Source organism: Myotis brandtii, unplaced genomic scaffold, assembly GCF_000412655.1.
Source record: "Myotis brandtii unplaced genomic scaffold, ASM41265v1 scaffold419, whole genome shotgun sequence".
NCBI classification, from domain to species: domain Eukaryota; kingdom Metazoa; phylum Chordata; class Mammalia; order Chiroptera; family Vespertilionidae; genus Myotis; species Myotis brandtii.
In genome coordinates, this window is record NW_005366075.1 from 1,482,259 (window position 1) to 1,496,453 (window position 14,195).

The 14,195-nt window shown below is 38.0% G+C and overlaps 1 protein-coding gene and 1 long non-coding RNA gene across 2 annotated transcripts in view; one reads left to right on the forward strand and one right to left on the reverse strand.

Moving 5' to 3' along the window:
- LOC106727383 overlaps positions 1-7,200 on the reverse strand; it is a 13,599-nt gene extending 6,399 nt beyond the window's left edge. The window contains exon 1 of the long non-coding RNA XR_001363565.1: positions 7,191-7,200. This is a non-coding gene — a long non-coding RNA (uncharacterized LOC106727383). The remainder of the gene's footprint in view (positions 1-7,190) is intronic.
- The window catches only part of ERCC6L2 (excision repair cross-complementation group 6-like 2), a 127,285-nt gene that overhangs the window by 71,638 nt on the left and 41,452 nt on the right, over positions 1-14,195 (forward strand). Inside the window, exons 14-16 of the mRNA XM_014545690.1 lie at positions 4,986-5,138; positions 9,943-10,023; positions 11,345-12,494. Of these exons, the coding sequence (XP_014401176.1) occupies positions 4,986-5,138; positions 9,943-10,023; positions 11,345-12,494 (1,384 nt within the window). The remainder of the gene's footprint in view (positions 1-4,985; positions 5,139-9,942; positions 10,024-11,344; positions 12,495-14,195) is intronic.

Consider the following 14,195-nt stretch of genomic DNA (forward strand, 5'->3'; position numbering starts at 1 on the left):
AGGCGGGGAACGTTGGAGTCTGCAGCAAGCAAGCCTCCCTGCTCGCTTCAGTGCCTGGCTGCCGGCTGCCATCTTGGCTGACAGTTAATTTGCATATACTCACTGATTAGCCAATGAAAAGGGTAGCGGTCGTATGCCAATTACCATGTTTCTCTTTTATTAGTGTAGATTACAGGAGCAGTAGGAACTAATGCAGGCACTCCAAAAAAGAAGTAACCTCAGAGAAAACAAAATTAATAGAAGAGATTATGAAAGAAATATAAAGAACATATTCAAATAGTAAGTGAGGTTGTAGGACCTTGGAAACAACAGAGTACTAGGAAAAATAATCCCAAACAATGAAAAACTCCAAAGATAGGCTGAGTAGCAAAGAGCAAAGTTTTCATCTAAAAGAAAGCCACACAATTCTACATTACAGAGCAAAAAGACAGAGAAACAACACATGGAAGAAAAGTTAGAGAACATGACGGCTAGATCTAGAAGTTCCATTATCAGCCTTTGTATTTTTTTATGTTAAAAAAAATTTAAATTACAGTTTACATTCAGTATTATTTTGTATTAGTTTCAGTTGTACCAGCACAGTGGTTAGCCACCATTATCAGTCTTATCGTTGAAGAAGAGAACAGAAGGAAAAGAAGGACAGAGGCCCCAAGTAAAAGAAACATGTAAAACGTGGAGAACAAGCCCTGCAGGGTAGCTCAGTTGGTTCGAGCATTGCCTCAATACACCCAGGCTGTGGGTTCCATCCGGTCAGGGCACATACAAGAATCAACCAATGAATGCATAAGTAAGTGGAACAACACATCGATGTTTCCCCCTTGCTCTCTCTGAAAAATCAACAAAGTAAAAAAAAAAAAAAAAAAAAAAAAAAGGTAAAGAACAAGTCCACAGCAACTGTCCTTCAGGTTTGGAACATTGCATGTAATGTAAAGTTTGGACTTCAGAAATGTATTTAGAAATAAGTTTTTATTTACAGAAGAGTTGTGAGAACAGCACAAAGAACTCTGAATTAACTTCATCCAAATTCCCCAGTTGTTCACATTTCACCCCATTTGCTTTCTCTTTCTCTCAGCTATGATGTTTATTCTTTTTCTGAACCATTTGAAAGTTGCTGGTTTCTCACCTCTAAATTGTCTAGTGTGGATTTCCCCCGAACAAGGACACTCTCCTATTTATGTGTACATATAAAAATAGTGTTCTGCTTGCCCTGGTTGGTTGGCTCGGTTGGTTGGAGCATTGTCCCATGCACCAAAAGGTTGGGGGTTCAATTCCCAGTCAGGGCACATACCTATGTTGAAGGTTTGATCCCCAGTGAGAGTGCCTGTGTGAAGCAACCAATTGATGTTTCTCACATCAATGTTTCTCTCTCTCTCTCTCTCTCTCTCTCTCTCTTTCCCTCCCCCCCCCCTTCCTCCCTCTCTTTAAATCAATAAACACATCCTCCGATGAGGATAAAAAATAATTTTATGCATTATAAACACTCAGTTTTACATATTGTTCTGCAACTTGCTTTTTCCCCTCACTGTCCTCTCGAAAACTCAGTTATCCAAATCAAGAAACTAACAGTCTAACAGTGATCCATTACCTTGTAATCCACAGAACCCATTCAGATTTTACCAATTGCCCTAGTAATGCTTCCTTTTTCCTAACTGGTTCAGGATCCAAACCAGGATCATGGTTACATTATTTTTGTGTCTATTTAGTTTTCTTACACCTGGAATAAGCTTTCCTCGGCTTTCATGTTCTTGATAGTTTTAAAGAATAGGCCTTCCCTGTGTAGGATCTCCTTCATTATCAGTCCGTTGATGTTTCCTCGTGCCCAGACTCAAGCCCAGAAGCCTGGCCATGAACAGTATGAAGCAGTTCTGTGCTCTGCTCATTGCAGTGGTCAGAAGGCACATGGCGGTGCCCTGCCCCGGTGTTGGTGATGTCAACCTTAATCACCAAGCAAGTTTGTGTCTGCTGGCTTTCTCCACTGCAAGTTGCCATTTTTTTCTGGTTGTAATTGATAAATATCTTATGGGAAAATCTCTATGTTTATGCTAATGTTCTGTCTCTCATCAAACCTCTACCCATTGGCCTTAGCATCTGGTTGTAATTGATATATATCTTATGGGAAAATCTCTGTTTATGCTAATGTGCTGTCTCTCATCAAACCTCTACCCATTGGCCTTAGCATTCACTGCTGATTCCCTCCTGAATCAGCTACCACTGTGATGGTTGTCAGATGGTGATTTTTCTATTTCCATTATTCCTGCTTTTTAAAAATTTGTTGGCATTCTACCATGAGAGCTTATTTCCCCCTCTCTTCTATTTATTTAATCTGTGTGGACTCATGGGTTCCTACTTTAGTAACATTGCAACTCATTGACTATATTGATATTCAAACTGTATCATTTTTGGCCAGTGGGAACCCTATCAAGGTGGCATCTGTCATTTTGACAGGCCTCTATAATCCTGTCATTTTGACAGGCCTCATAATTCTTTTTGCACTTCTCACTGTGGTGAACTGAATAGTGGTCCCCCAAAGATGTCCACATCCTAATCCCCTGAAAGCACCTGGATTGTCTGGGTGGGCCCAATGTAATCACAATGATCCTCATGAGGGGAGAGGGAAGGAGGATCAAACACAGAGAAGAGGAGATGTGAGGGCAGAAGAAGAGGGTCAGAGAGAAGGACATGAAGATGCCACACTGCTGACCTTAAAAATGGAGGAGAGGGTCATGAAATCCTCAACGTGATGAGCATTCCTTCTTTTCTTTTGTATTGTGAACAAATCCAAGCATTTTCTTGCCTTATATGAGTTTTTCTTAAGCTGGAAACTAAGCTACATTTTCCAATTACTATTTTTTTGCCCTACCCTCTTGAATTCCGGTGTTGTTTAAAATATATATAGTTAGCCTACAGATGGATTCATCTGCCTTTTCTTTTACTGGAACCACTTTGGAAAACTCATTTTAAGTATAAAGTACTATGCCTTTTATATAAGTTTTGTGATAAAACTTTGGTATTACACTTACAAGATTCAGATTTAATGCTTACAAATTATTTTTGGTAATTATATTTAATAGTGCTGCAGTCTGATAATACAATGTTTAAGGTAAAGTAAGTATCGAGGGTAAAATCATTGGTAATGAGGCCATCTGGTTCATCGACTGCTATTGTGGTTCTGTATTCCCAGAAGGGTAGCCCATGCTTCTGGGACATTGATATTGAATTGATTAAGCTGATATGTTGATCCATAACTTCTTCAAACTAAGGTCACAAGAGTCTTGTTTTAAGAGGAACATCCTGGAGGTGAAAAATTATTTATTACAAATAAATTTTGGATTCAGCCCAAATGTATGCCTATATTATTTCTATAAATTCTAGAAATGACACTTCCTAGCTGGGTAGCTGTGGCCAAGGCACTTAATTGCCCTAAATGTAAGTTTCTTTATTTCTAAAATAGAGCAAATCCAGTTTCTTTATTTCTGAAAAGGAGATTTTTATATATATATAAACATTTTTGTTTATCGTCACCTGAGGATATTTTTCCCATTAATTTTTAAAGAGAGTGGAAGGGAGGTGGGGGTGTGTGGGGAGAGAGAGAGAGAGAGAAACATCAGTGTGAGAAAGACACATTGATTGGTTGCCTCCTACACAAGCCCTGATCAGGACCAGGGATCGAACCTGCAACCCAGGTATGTGTCCTTGACTGGGAATCAAACCCTCAACCCTTCAGTGCGTGGGCTGATGCTCTACCACTGACCCACAGTGGCCAAGACAGGAGTTACTGTCTTATAGGGTTGTAAGGGATTAAATGAGAGAATGTAAAAATGCTACACATGTAGTAAGTGTTTGATAAATAGGAGCTATTATTAAGAATAATTTTAGTTGCCTAGAGTAATTTATTACAGTACAAATCAACTCTGATAATCACAATAACATGTGATATCTTACTAATTCTATCAACAATAGACTGAAGTTGTTTTCATTCTGTGTATTTTTGTTTCTTTCAAGTAATTTAAAAATACATGGGGTTAATCAGATTATATTTACATTACATTCATTAAAAATAGCCAGTAAATAGACACATTGATATTGATACAAAAGTGGCATATCTCCTTAAGGGTTCCATGTTAATATTCTTTATATATGCAAAACTAGAGGCCCGGTGCATGAAATTCGTGCACAGTGAGGGTGTCCCTCAGCCCGGCCTGCACCCTCTTGCAATCCGGGACCACTGCCTTCTAACCGCTCACCTGCCTGCCTGCCTGATCGCCCCTAACTGCTCCCCTGCCGGCCTCATCGCCCCTAACTGCTCTATCCTGCCAGCTTCATCGCCCCTAACTGCTCTTCCCTGCTGGCCTGATCACCTCCTAATTGTTCTCCTCTGCCAGCCTGATTGCCCCTAACCACCTCTGCCTCGGCCCCCACCACCATGGCTTTGTCCGGAAGGATGTCCGGAAGATGTCCAGTCTAATTAGCATATTACCCTTTTGTTAGTATAGATTATTTCAAAGATGCAATGTTTCAAAACAGTAAATGGGTTCTTGCTCTTAGTTGACAGTGTAACCATGGCCAGTTAGTTTGACACTAATATGGTTATCATATGATTACTTCACACTATAATTTAACTTTGGTAATGTAGTAATTATTTCATCAGTTTTAGTAGTTCCCATTGTAATAATAGTCGGGAAAGGAGAAAAGTGAACCCAAATGTATGCCTATATTATTAAACATTTTATGTCAGGTGGATAGTCCTTCGAGATGTGATCTTGACTGAGTTGGTAGAAATTGATAAAATAGTATTCTTCAATAGGACTGGCCAGATTATTATTATTTCACCATAATGGCAACATCTGCTAGGAAAATAAAATTTCCTCCCTACGGAGAATCTGCCTGCTCCAGCTAAAGCTGTGTATATACATGGAATGCCAGGAAATTCTGACATATTGTTGGAGCAAACACTTCAAAAATATCTTGTGTTTTTTCTGTTTTAGCAACTTCAGTGTGTGGTGGTTGGAAGCGAAAATGCCAAGCGATATTTTGAAGCAGTTCAAGGATCAAAAGAACATCGAGGAGAGCTTTTTGGACTCTATAATATCTTCAAACTGAGGCCCCAAGGGTCTTGTCTTACGAAGGACATCCTGGAGGTGTGAAACTCTTCTCTGACCTTTCCAATGTTTTAAACATCGTTTTCTCCCTCAGGAAACTTGAAATATAATTGCTAGTGCCTTTTCAGGGAAATTTGTGGTTTTATTCATAAAAAAATGCCTTATGCTTACAATTTCTACTTTTTGAAAAATTAGAAATGAGTTATTGTACCTCTATAATAAGATTTTTCCCATGCATACTAATAAATAATCCACACACACAAATACAGACACATATACTAGATAGTGTGACCTCCAGCGCCATTTTCAGACTGGGAAAGAGAAGTCTATTATTTTGAAACAGCTGTTGAAGTCAGGAACTAAAAAAAAAAAAAAATGAGAGAGAGAGACTTTCCTAAATAAACAAAAGTATAAAATGTGTTTTGATTAAAAGTTACCAAATATTCCCTGAGATGCACTCTCATGTCTTCATGGAGATTTTTGTTTTCTGTTCCCAGTAAAAATTCCACACCAATATTTCAAACTCTCCCAGTTGTGTTCATCCTCAGCATACAGATGTTTCTTATTCTTCAAATGAGATATTTATATCCTTTTAAAAATCTTTTAAATTCTTTAATACACCACGCTACTGAGGCTATTAACCTATTTTCTAGTTGATATTTAGTATTATAAAATCCTGGACTATCATTTTTTTTTCAAACCACCCCCCTACCCCCATCATATAGATGAAGAAACTGAATCTTAGAATTAAGGATATTTTCCTTAATTTTCAGGACTTTGTAATAAAACCTTAACACTCTATATTTCATTTATTCATTAGGTACCATAAAAATAGTTCAAGGAACAATTGGTCCCTGTCTTTAAAGAACTTAGACCATCTTGGTGGGAGGTGGGAGAGAACATTTACATGGTGAACATGTAACATCAGAAAGCATATGTTAAGCAGGTAGCGGTATGACTCTAGCCCAGTGATGGCGAACCTATGACACGCGTGTCAGAGGTGACACGCGAACTCATTTTTTTTGGTTGATTTTTCTTTGTTAAATGGCATTTAAATATATAAAATAAATATCAAAAATATAAGACTTTGTTTTACTATGGTTGCAAAAATCAAAAAATTTCTATATGTGACACGGCACCAGAGTTAAGTTAGGGTTTTTCAAAATGCTGACACGCCGAGCTCAAAAGGTTCGCCATCACTGGTCTAGCCTAATACTAGTAAGTGAACACTGATGCATGGCTAACAGGAAGGGGCATATTATTTGTACCCTGTGACTATTACAACTGGTATGTCATTGCTGGTGTCTATGCTGAGTTTTATTTTATAGTAACCGATTCTGAATTGAGTGGCCCATTTAAAGTCCCTTTCTTTGATCTTGTTCATGTTTTTAAATATGCTGTTTCTTGTTATAGACTTGTTTTCCCATTTCTTTTCTCTCATCTATTGAATATCCCTGTTTGGCCTCCTGGGCTCTTAAAGACCTTGCCTCCATCTCAGAGTACTAAACAACATACCAGCCGACATTCATGTTTCTAATTTGAAATTATTATAAAATATATTAGCATTATATTACTTATGCCATTTTCTGCCATAGTTTAGTTCTCTATTTTATGAGAGTAGCCACCTATTCTTTGGTTAAACAAGTGTTAGGTAAGACATACCAGTATGCCGAGTTATTAAGTAGAAGTTGCTCTTGTTCTCTGGGTGTCCCAAGTATATCTTATTTCTTCTCCAGGAGTGCCTGTTTACTAATGACTGGACTCCCAGGTCTTATTTTGTTTAAGCACATCATTGGCATTCAGTTATTAAATATTGAGTTAAAGTTGTTCATTTGTTGTCAACCAGATTTTAAAATTATTCAGGCCTGGTTCAATTCATGCTGCTTTTGGCCAAACAGTGTTTTAAATGTTATTATGCTAAGCCCTCTATAGTAAAAGCATGTATCATAACATAAAAGATGAATTTCATTTCTAGTGATACATTTTAATTTTTAAAAGCTATAATCCCTTTAAAATGTTTTAAGATGTAGAACTTACAGGACATTTTTAATCTGATGATTTCTGAGCAATTTAGTTATATTTTTCATTGACTTTTTAAATCTACATCATAGTTTCTCTTTAGAATTAGAGTTGAGAGTTCATTTCACAAATATTTATTGAATATATACTAAATGTCAAGTACTGTTCATAGAGCTAAGTATACAGAAATTAATAAAATACACCCCCAAAAAAATCCTGCCTATAAAAAAAATTCTATATGGGGGGACAAATAATAAGCAGAAAAAAATAAGTGAAGCTTAGACTCTATTATGATGATAGGTTCCAAGGCTAAAAATAGAGCAGGTAGAAGATGAATAAGTTCTGAAATCTAATGCCCAGCACAGTGATTATAGTCAGTACTACTGTATTATATACTTTAAAATTGCTGAGGGACAAGATCATAAATGTTCTCACCACACACAAAAAGTGATCATTATGGGACATGATAGAGATGTTAGCTAAAGCTACAGTGGTAATCATACTGTAGTGTATAAATGTATCACATCAACATGCTGTGTACTTTAAATGTGTACAGTGTTATATGTAAACTGTACTTCAATAAAAAAAAAAGTGGGAGTGGGAAGGGAGATAGGGAGGGAGGCTGTCAGGAAACCACATCTCAATTGTAAATGGGGTGGCCAGGGCAGAGCTCACTGTGAGACTCATTTATCCTATGAAGAGACCGGGGAAGAAGATGTGATTGGGACAGAGGAACAAATGCAAAGGCCCTGAGGGAGGAGAACGCACAGCATGATTTCAAATGGCAGGAGGCCCGAGGGGCTGGAGCGGAGTTGGCAAGAGAGTGAGATGGGGCCAGAGACCTGACAGGAAGCAGGGACATACAGGAACTTTGACTCTGACTTTGAGGAGCCAACAAGCAATCAGAGGGTTCTGAACAGAAGAATGACATCGTCTCATCTGCATTACCTGGGTTAAATATTAAGAATTAGACAGCAGAAGTACAAGAGTGGAAGCAAGAAATGAGGCAGGAGGGTAATGCAATAATCAGCCCAGAGATGGAGTGGTTTGGGCCAGGGTTGATAGTGTGATGGGTCAGAGGGTAGGAGAAAAACAGAGGAGTTAACCATGTCTCCAAGGTGCTGGGCTGCACTGCAGCAGAAAACTGCAGTTGCATTTTGCTGTCACAAAGGGGTTCTGATCGCTCGAGGGTTTCTGGTACTGCCAGTTGGAGCTGTTTAGCCATTTCGCATCTGTTGGAAAGATGAAAGTCAGTCATGGGCAGGAGGCTCCCCACTCCTTTGCGGTAATAGCTTCTAGGCATTGGAAGAGAAAGTATGGCAATTTAGAAGCTGTTTATCATGCTCTAAAGATCTGTAGGGGAAATTCTCACTTGTTGCCCAGATAGATACCAGGTAGCTGGAACCATGCCATTGGTATGTCTATGTATTCATAAGCTGGACATTCGAAACTCTGGTGATGGTAGTATTATTTTCTCTCATTCTATCAACAAATAAAGCCTTAAAAGAGAAATATATTAATTTCCTTTTGAAGAAAATATAATATTCTAGAATTTAGGCAATTAAATACCTCTGTTAAATGATATACCAAAAGCTTTATATGCATAAACTAGAGGTCCAGTACACAAAATTCATGCACAGGGAGGGGGTGTCCATCAGCCCGGCCCTGCTCTCTCTCATAATCCAGGACCCGTCAGGTAGGGTCCCTAGTCCTGGCCAGGGATCAGGGCCTATCAGGGCTTTCTTTCCCTGGGCTGCTGGCAGCTGGCCTCGCCCCCACTTCTGCCACTGCTTGCCATCTGTGCAGCGCTGCCCCTCTACCCCCCGCCACCAGTCGCCTCCCTCTGTGGATGACAGGCATAGGGTGTGATCACTTGGCTGGCCCGGTGTCAGTGCGTGTCATAGCATGATTGTCCGGAAGGTCATCCGGATGGTCGTTCTGCTGTTCGGTCGATTTGCATATTATTCTTTGATTATTATAGATAATTTCCCAAAAGATACAGCAAACCTGTTATATAATTAAGACCTTTTTAAGTTTCATACTAGGATGGGCCTTTTCATTTTGAGGTCTACTACTATATCTAAGGAATCAATAAGCATTTTAATAAATATGAACAATAAATACACTAGCAATATAGGCTAGAATATCAAGTTCTCAGTACTCAACATTATCTGTGCTGTTTAAAATGTAGACAATGTCCTTACTGTAATTATTACATAGACATGGTTATTATGGAGTCATTACTGTATGTATACATATAAGATTTTCCCACCCTCCCTTACCTACTAGAGCAGCCGTGGGCAAACTACGGCCTGCGGGCCGAATCCGGCCCGTTTGAAATGAATAAAACTAAAAAAAAAAAAAGACCGTACCCTTTTATGTAATGATGTTTACTTTGAATTTATATTAGTTCACACAAACACTCCATCCATGCTTTTGTTCCGGCCCTCCGGTCCAGTTTAAGAACCCATTGTGGCCCTCGAGTAAAAAAGTTTGCCCACCCCTGTACTAGAGCTTTTAATGGAGTTGGCTAAAAAGCACTGTTAGTTTTCTATCTGAAGAAGTAAGCTTTAAAGCAAGAAATAAGAGTATTTTATGGGCCCAGCATGCTTTCGCTGTGCCACTCCACTACCTAAGAATTAAGAGTATTTTTAAATGTTATATAAAGTGTATATGAGTTCCTTAATTAGCAAATTTAAAAATAACTAAGAGAGCTAAAGCAAGCTGTACTCTTTCTTAACGCCAAGTTTTCGCATGCCATTGCTGTTGTTTATCTGGGTGTTTTTTACCCCATATTTTACACAGTTATTTGCATTCTTTATAGAGAGAAGGCCAAGTGGAAGCAGGGGTCATGACAGCCACAACGTGGTTGAAAGAGGAACCTCAAGAACACCACCGAGAACCAGTAAGCAATGTTGAATCTGTAGCCCAGAACGCCTAGAGAACATGGACTGTGACAGGCTTAAGTTTCCTCCCCTTTCTCCTTCATTTTTCAACGTGTAAAGAAAATGCCTTTTAAAAAAGAGTCAAGGACACAAAATTAGGACCGTCAGTAAAATTAATAATGTAGGCTAATTTAACATTTTCTATCATAAGAACAAGAGCACACATCGGGCATTTATATCTACAGTGGAATTTTAACTAAACAAAACTGTAAGTCCAAAATTAAATGCACTGTATAAGTGACCAATCCAAACTAAAATGATTTTTCTTATGTTGATAGTTTTTTTATTTTTTGTTTTATTCCTGTGAATTCTTTTTTTTAAATTTAAATTCTTTATTATTTAAAGTGTTACATAAGTCTCCTTTTAAAATGATGTTTACTAGACAACAAATTAAATGAGAAAATAGCAATCAAAGTGTATTTAAGATTATTAAATCCAAACATCAAAATTATTCTCTTACGTAGAGTATTTCAGTCCTTGATCTTACTATCTTTTTAGTAGTTTGTCATCTCACGTATACAAAATCTATATTTCTTATCAAAGGATCTTTTAAAAGTAAAAATTATGTGTAGATTTTTAAATTATTGTGGTTGCTGGTTTTTTCTTGTTTGTTTTTAGGGGTATATATTTATACCAGCCCAATGATTTGAAATGTGGGGTGAACATTTTTCTTAATTTATAGAAATACATGAATAGCAAATGTTGGCAGAAGTATTGCTAGATAACACTTTCCCCAAAGTGCTGACTGATAACGCCTCAGTTTTAGGAAACTGAAGGGTACACTTAGCTCTGACTGATGTGAAAAAATTAAATATGGATTTAAATTTACAGCAAAGTTTGCTTCAAAATATCTTCAATATTTCCTTTACTTCTGGTTGTCAAGATTCTGTTTGATCTTATTTTTAATTTTAATTGATTAGAACCATTTTCCAGTTGCAAATTCTTTTCTTTGTTAACTCCTGTTTGTCTCCTCCTTAAAGCACAATGAGAAGCATCTGCTGGGCTACAGTAAGCAATAAGTTGTGTGCTTTTCTTTTTTGAGGCCAGAATGGTCACGTGGTATTCTAGCTTAAACTTCTCTTTTGAGAAAGTTGTTAAACTTGAAAAAAGAAAATAGTGTACCAGACAATAATATTAAATCCTTTACATTTGTTTATTAAGTGTACTTTTACAAAATACCATGTAATAGACTTGTACAAGTTATCTGCCCAAATTTAATTCCTTTCCAGTATGATAGATGTGATGTCATCCTCTTGACATTTTCTAATATTTCTGTCATAGCCTAGAGAGCCTGACGGTCAAGAACACAGAGGTGCGGAACTACCGGCAAAAGATGCATGTGGTCTCTGCAGCGACCTCAGTGACGATGAATTGGTGGACAGCTCCAGAGTCAAGTCTGCCAAAGGCAAAGCATCTGACCTAAGTAAAGCTTCCGGTCCTGCTGGACAGCTCACCTTACTCCAGTGTGGCTTCTCTCAATTGCTCGAGAAAAAATGGAAAGCAGTTGATGACAGCGATGAAAATACTGCATCTGACAATGAAAGTCCTGATGAGCAGCCCCCATGCCTTTCAGCAGAAGCCATAGACGTTGGTTGTCCGAAGAATCAAGTCCCGCTTGGTACTTCAGAACATCAGAAATTAGCTAATATCCTAAATCCAAGTGAAAAATGTGTTTTTGAGAAAAGTAAAAAGATTTTAGAACAGTCTATTTCTTCTGAGTCTGATAAGAAGAATTTTAAAAATACAACTGACCACCATTGCATTTTACAGAATGTCACAGAATCAGAAGATAGTGATGTCATCCTTCCCACACAATATACAACTCAGAAATCCCTTCAGAGTAGTTTAAAGTCTAGGCCACCCGCGGATAGATCTGAAGATTCTGAAACAGAAAACCCTATAAAAATAACAAATGATGGTGATGATAGAAAGACTGATGTCAGAGGAAGTGGACTAATTTCAAAACAATTAAATCCTAAGAGCGTGACCCTGACGTCTATTATGAAAAGAAAAGGTAGTAGTGATATTAGTGATGAATCTGATGACATTGACATTTCCTCCAAGTCAAGAGTAAGAAAACAAAGAGCTACTAGTTCTTTGAGGTTCAGGAGAAAAAAGGAAAATAAAAGGGAACTTGACACTTTTTCTAAAACAATGAAGAAAGCAAACCAACTGTATGCAACAGATGAAGATTGTAATTCTCAGGTTATTGATGATTTTTCATCCTCAGATGATGACTTTTTTGTTAGCCACGTTGGTTTCTCCAAACGGAAACATCAACCAAATGCTATTAAAGATAAAATTGGTTTCTCTTCAGAATTGCCAAGGCATAAGAAAAATAGCACTTTAGTACCAAGAAAACCAATGAAATTTTCAAATGAGAGCATTGCCAATCAAGAGCAGATATATGAATCAATGGATAAATTTTTAGGTAACTACAGATACTTTCTGAAAACTTTACTTATTTGTTTTGTTAAATAGTTCTGTAAGAGATTCTTGAATGAGCTTGTGAAATAGCTCTTTACAATCAGGCATTGAGGCACAAATGGGAAAGTGGGTGGGTGGCAAGATAAAGGGAAGACCACCTAGGTCAAGATAGAAAACTTTGTCATCTCCCCCAGAATCCTCTACATTGCCTCATCTTAATCACAGCCCCTCCATCCTCATAAATACTAATTATTCCAGCTTTTATAGTAATTACTTTTTTGACTTTTTTACAATTTTATTACACAAATGTGTATCCCTAGACATAGTTTGGTCTCATTTTTAAAAAATTATATAATCTCTTTTATTTTATAGTATTCTTCTTTCATCCCTTCCATTTCCTTATGATTTATCTGTTGATTTACCTGGGCTATCTATAGAGTTTTCCTCAATTTGGATTTTGCTAATTGTGTCCTGTAATGAGGCTGAACATATTCCTCTGCCCTGTATGTTTCCTGCCATTGAGCCATATCTGAGACTGTATCAAACTGAGGTTCAGTCCCTTTTGACAAGATAAATGTTAGTGTTTGGCAAAACTATGGGAGGCACAAAATATTTTTTGTTCTCTCTTTATTATCTTAACGGCCATTGATGCTTAATGCCTATAACTATTTATTCATTCAGAATAGCAACATGCTATTTTCTACTTCTCTCATTTCTGTTTTGTTAGTTAGAATGCTTCTGTAAGGAGATACTTACATCTGCTGTTACTTACCCAGTGCTATAGTTCATATAGAAAAGGCAGGGGAAATACTTAATTCATTTCCTTATCAGTTTTTAGTATAATAAATGGATCCCTATCATCCTTAGAAGGAATAGTCTTTCTAAAAATCATGAATTAATTGACTCAAATACTTTTAATGGGTCTCAATCAATTGCAGTTAATGTCATTATTGAAGCTTAATTGTCTCATCTTTGGACAATGGGAGCCTTTGGACATGAGCATTTTGGTTCCTGAGACCCTCTGTCATGATGCTTGTAATCTTGGATTGCTCTCTGATATTACAAAATGTTCCAGGATCATCTCATACGTTTCCTGCCCCAGACAAGGAGGCTTGGTTTCTTTTAGCGAGAAAGCATGTTTCAAGATCTCAGTCTTATGCTAGGAATGATCATTGCTACTACTAGCTTGGTTATTATTTTGGGACCTTTTCTGTGGGCAGATTATATGTATGTACATATATATACACACATTTTTATACATATGTTTATATGTTTATACATGTTTATATTTACATGTGTATATATTTATATTTACATGTATTTATGTATACATGTATTTATATACATACTAGAGGCCCGGTGCACAAAAATGTATGCACTCGGGGGGTAGAGGGGGTCCCTCAGCCCGGCCTGTGCCCTCTCGCAGTCTGGGACCCCTCGGGAGATAACGACCTGCTGGCTTAGGCCTGCTCCCGGGTGGCAGAGGGCAGGCCCAATCCCTAGGTGCAGCCCCTGGTCAGGCTCAGAGCAGGGCCGATTGGGGAGTTGGGGCGCCGCCCCCTGTCATGCACAGAGCAGGGCCAATCGGGGTTGAGGAGCTCCCCCCTGTCACTCACAGAGTAGGACCGATAGGGGAGTTGGGGCACTGCCCCCTGTCACACTCAAGGCAGGGTCGATGGGGAGGTTGCAGCGCCACCCCCTGTCA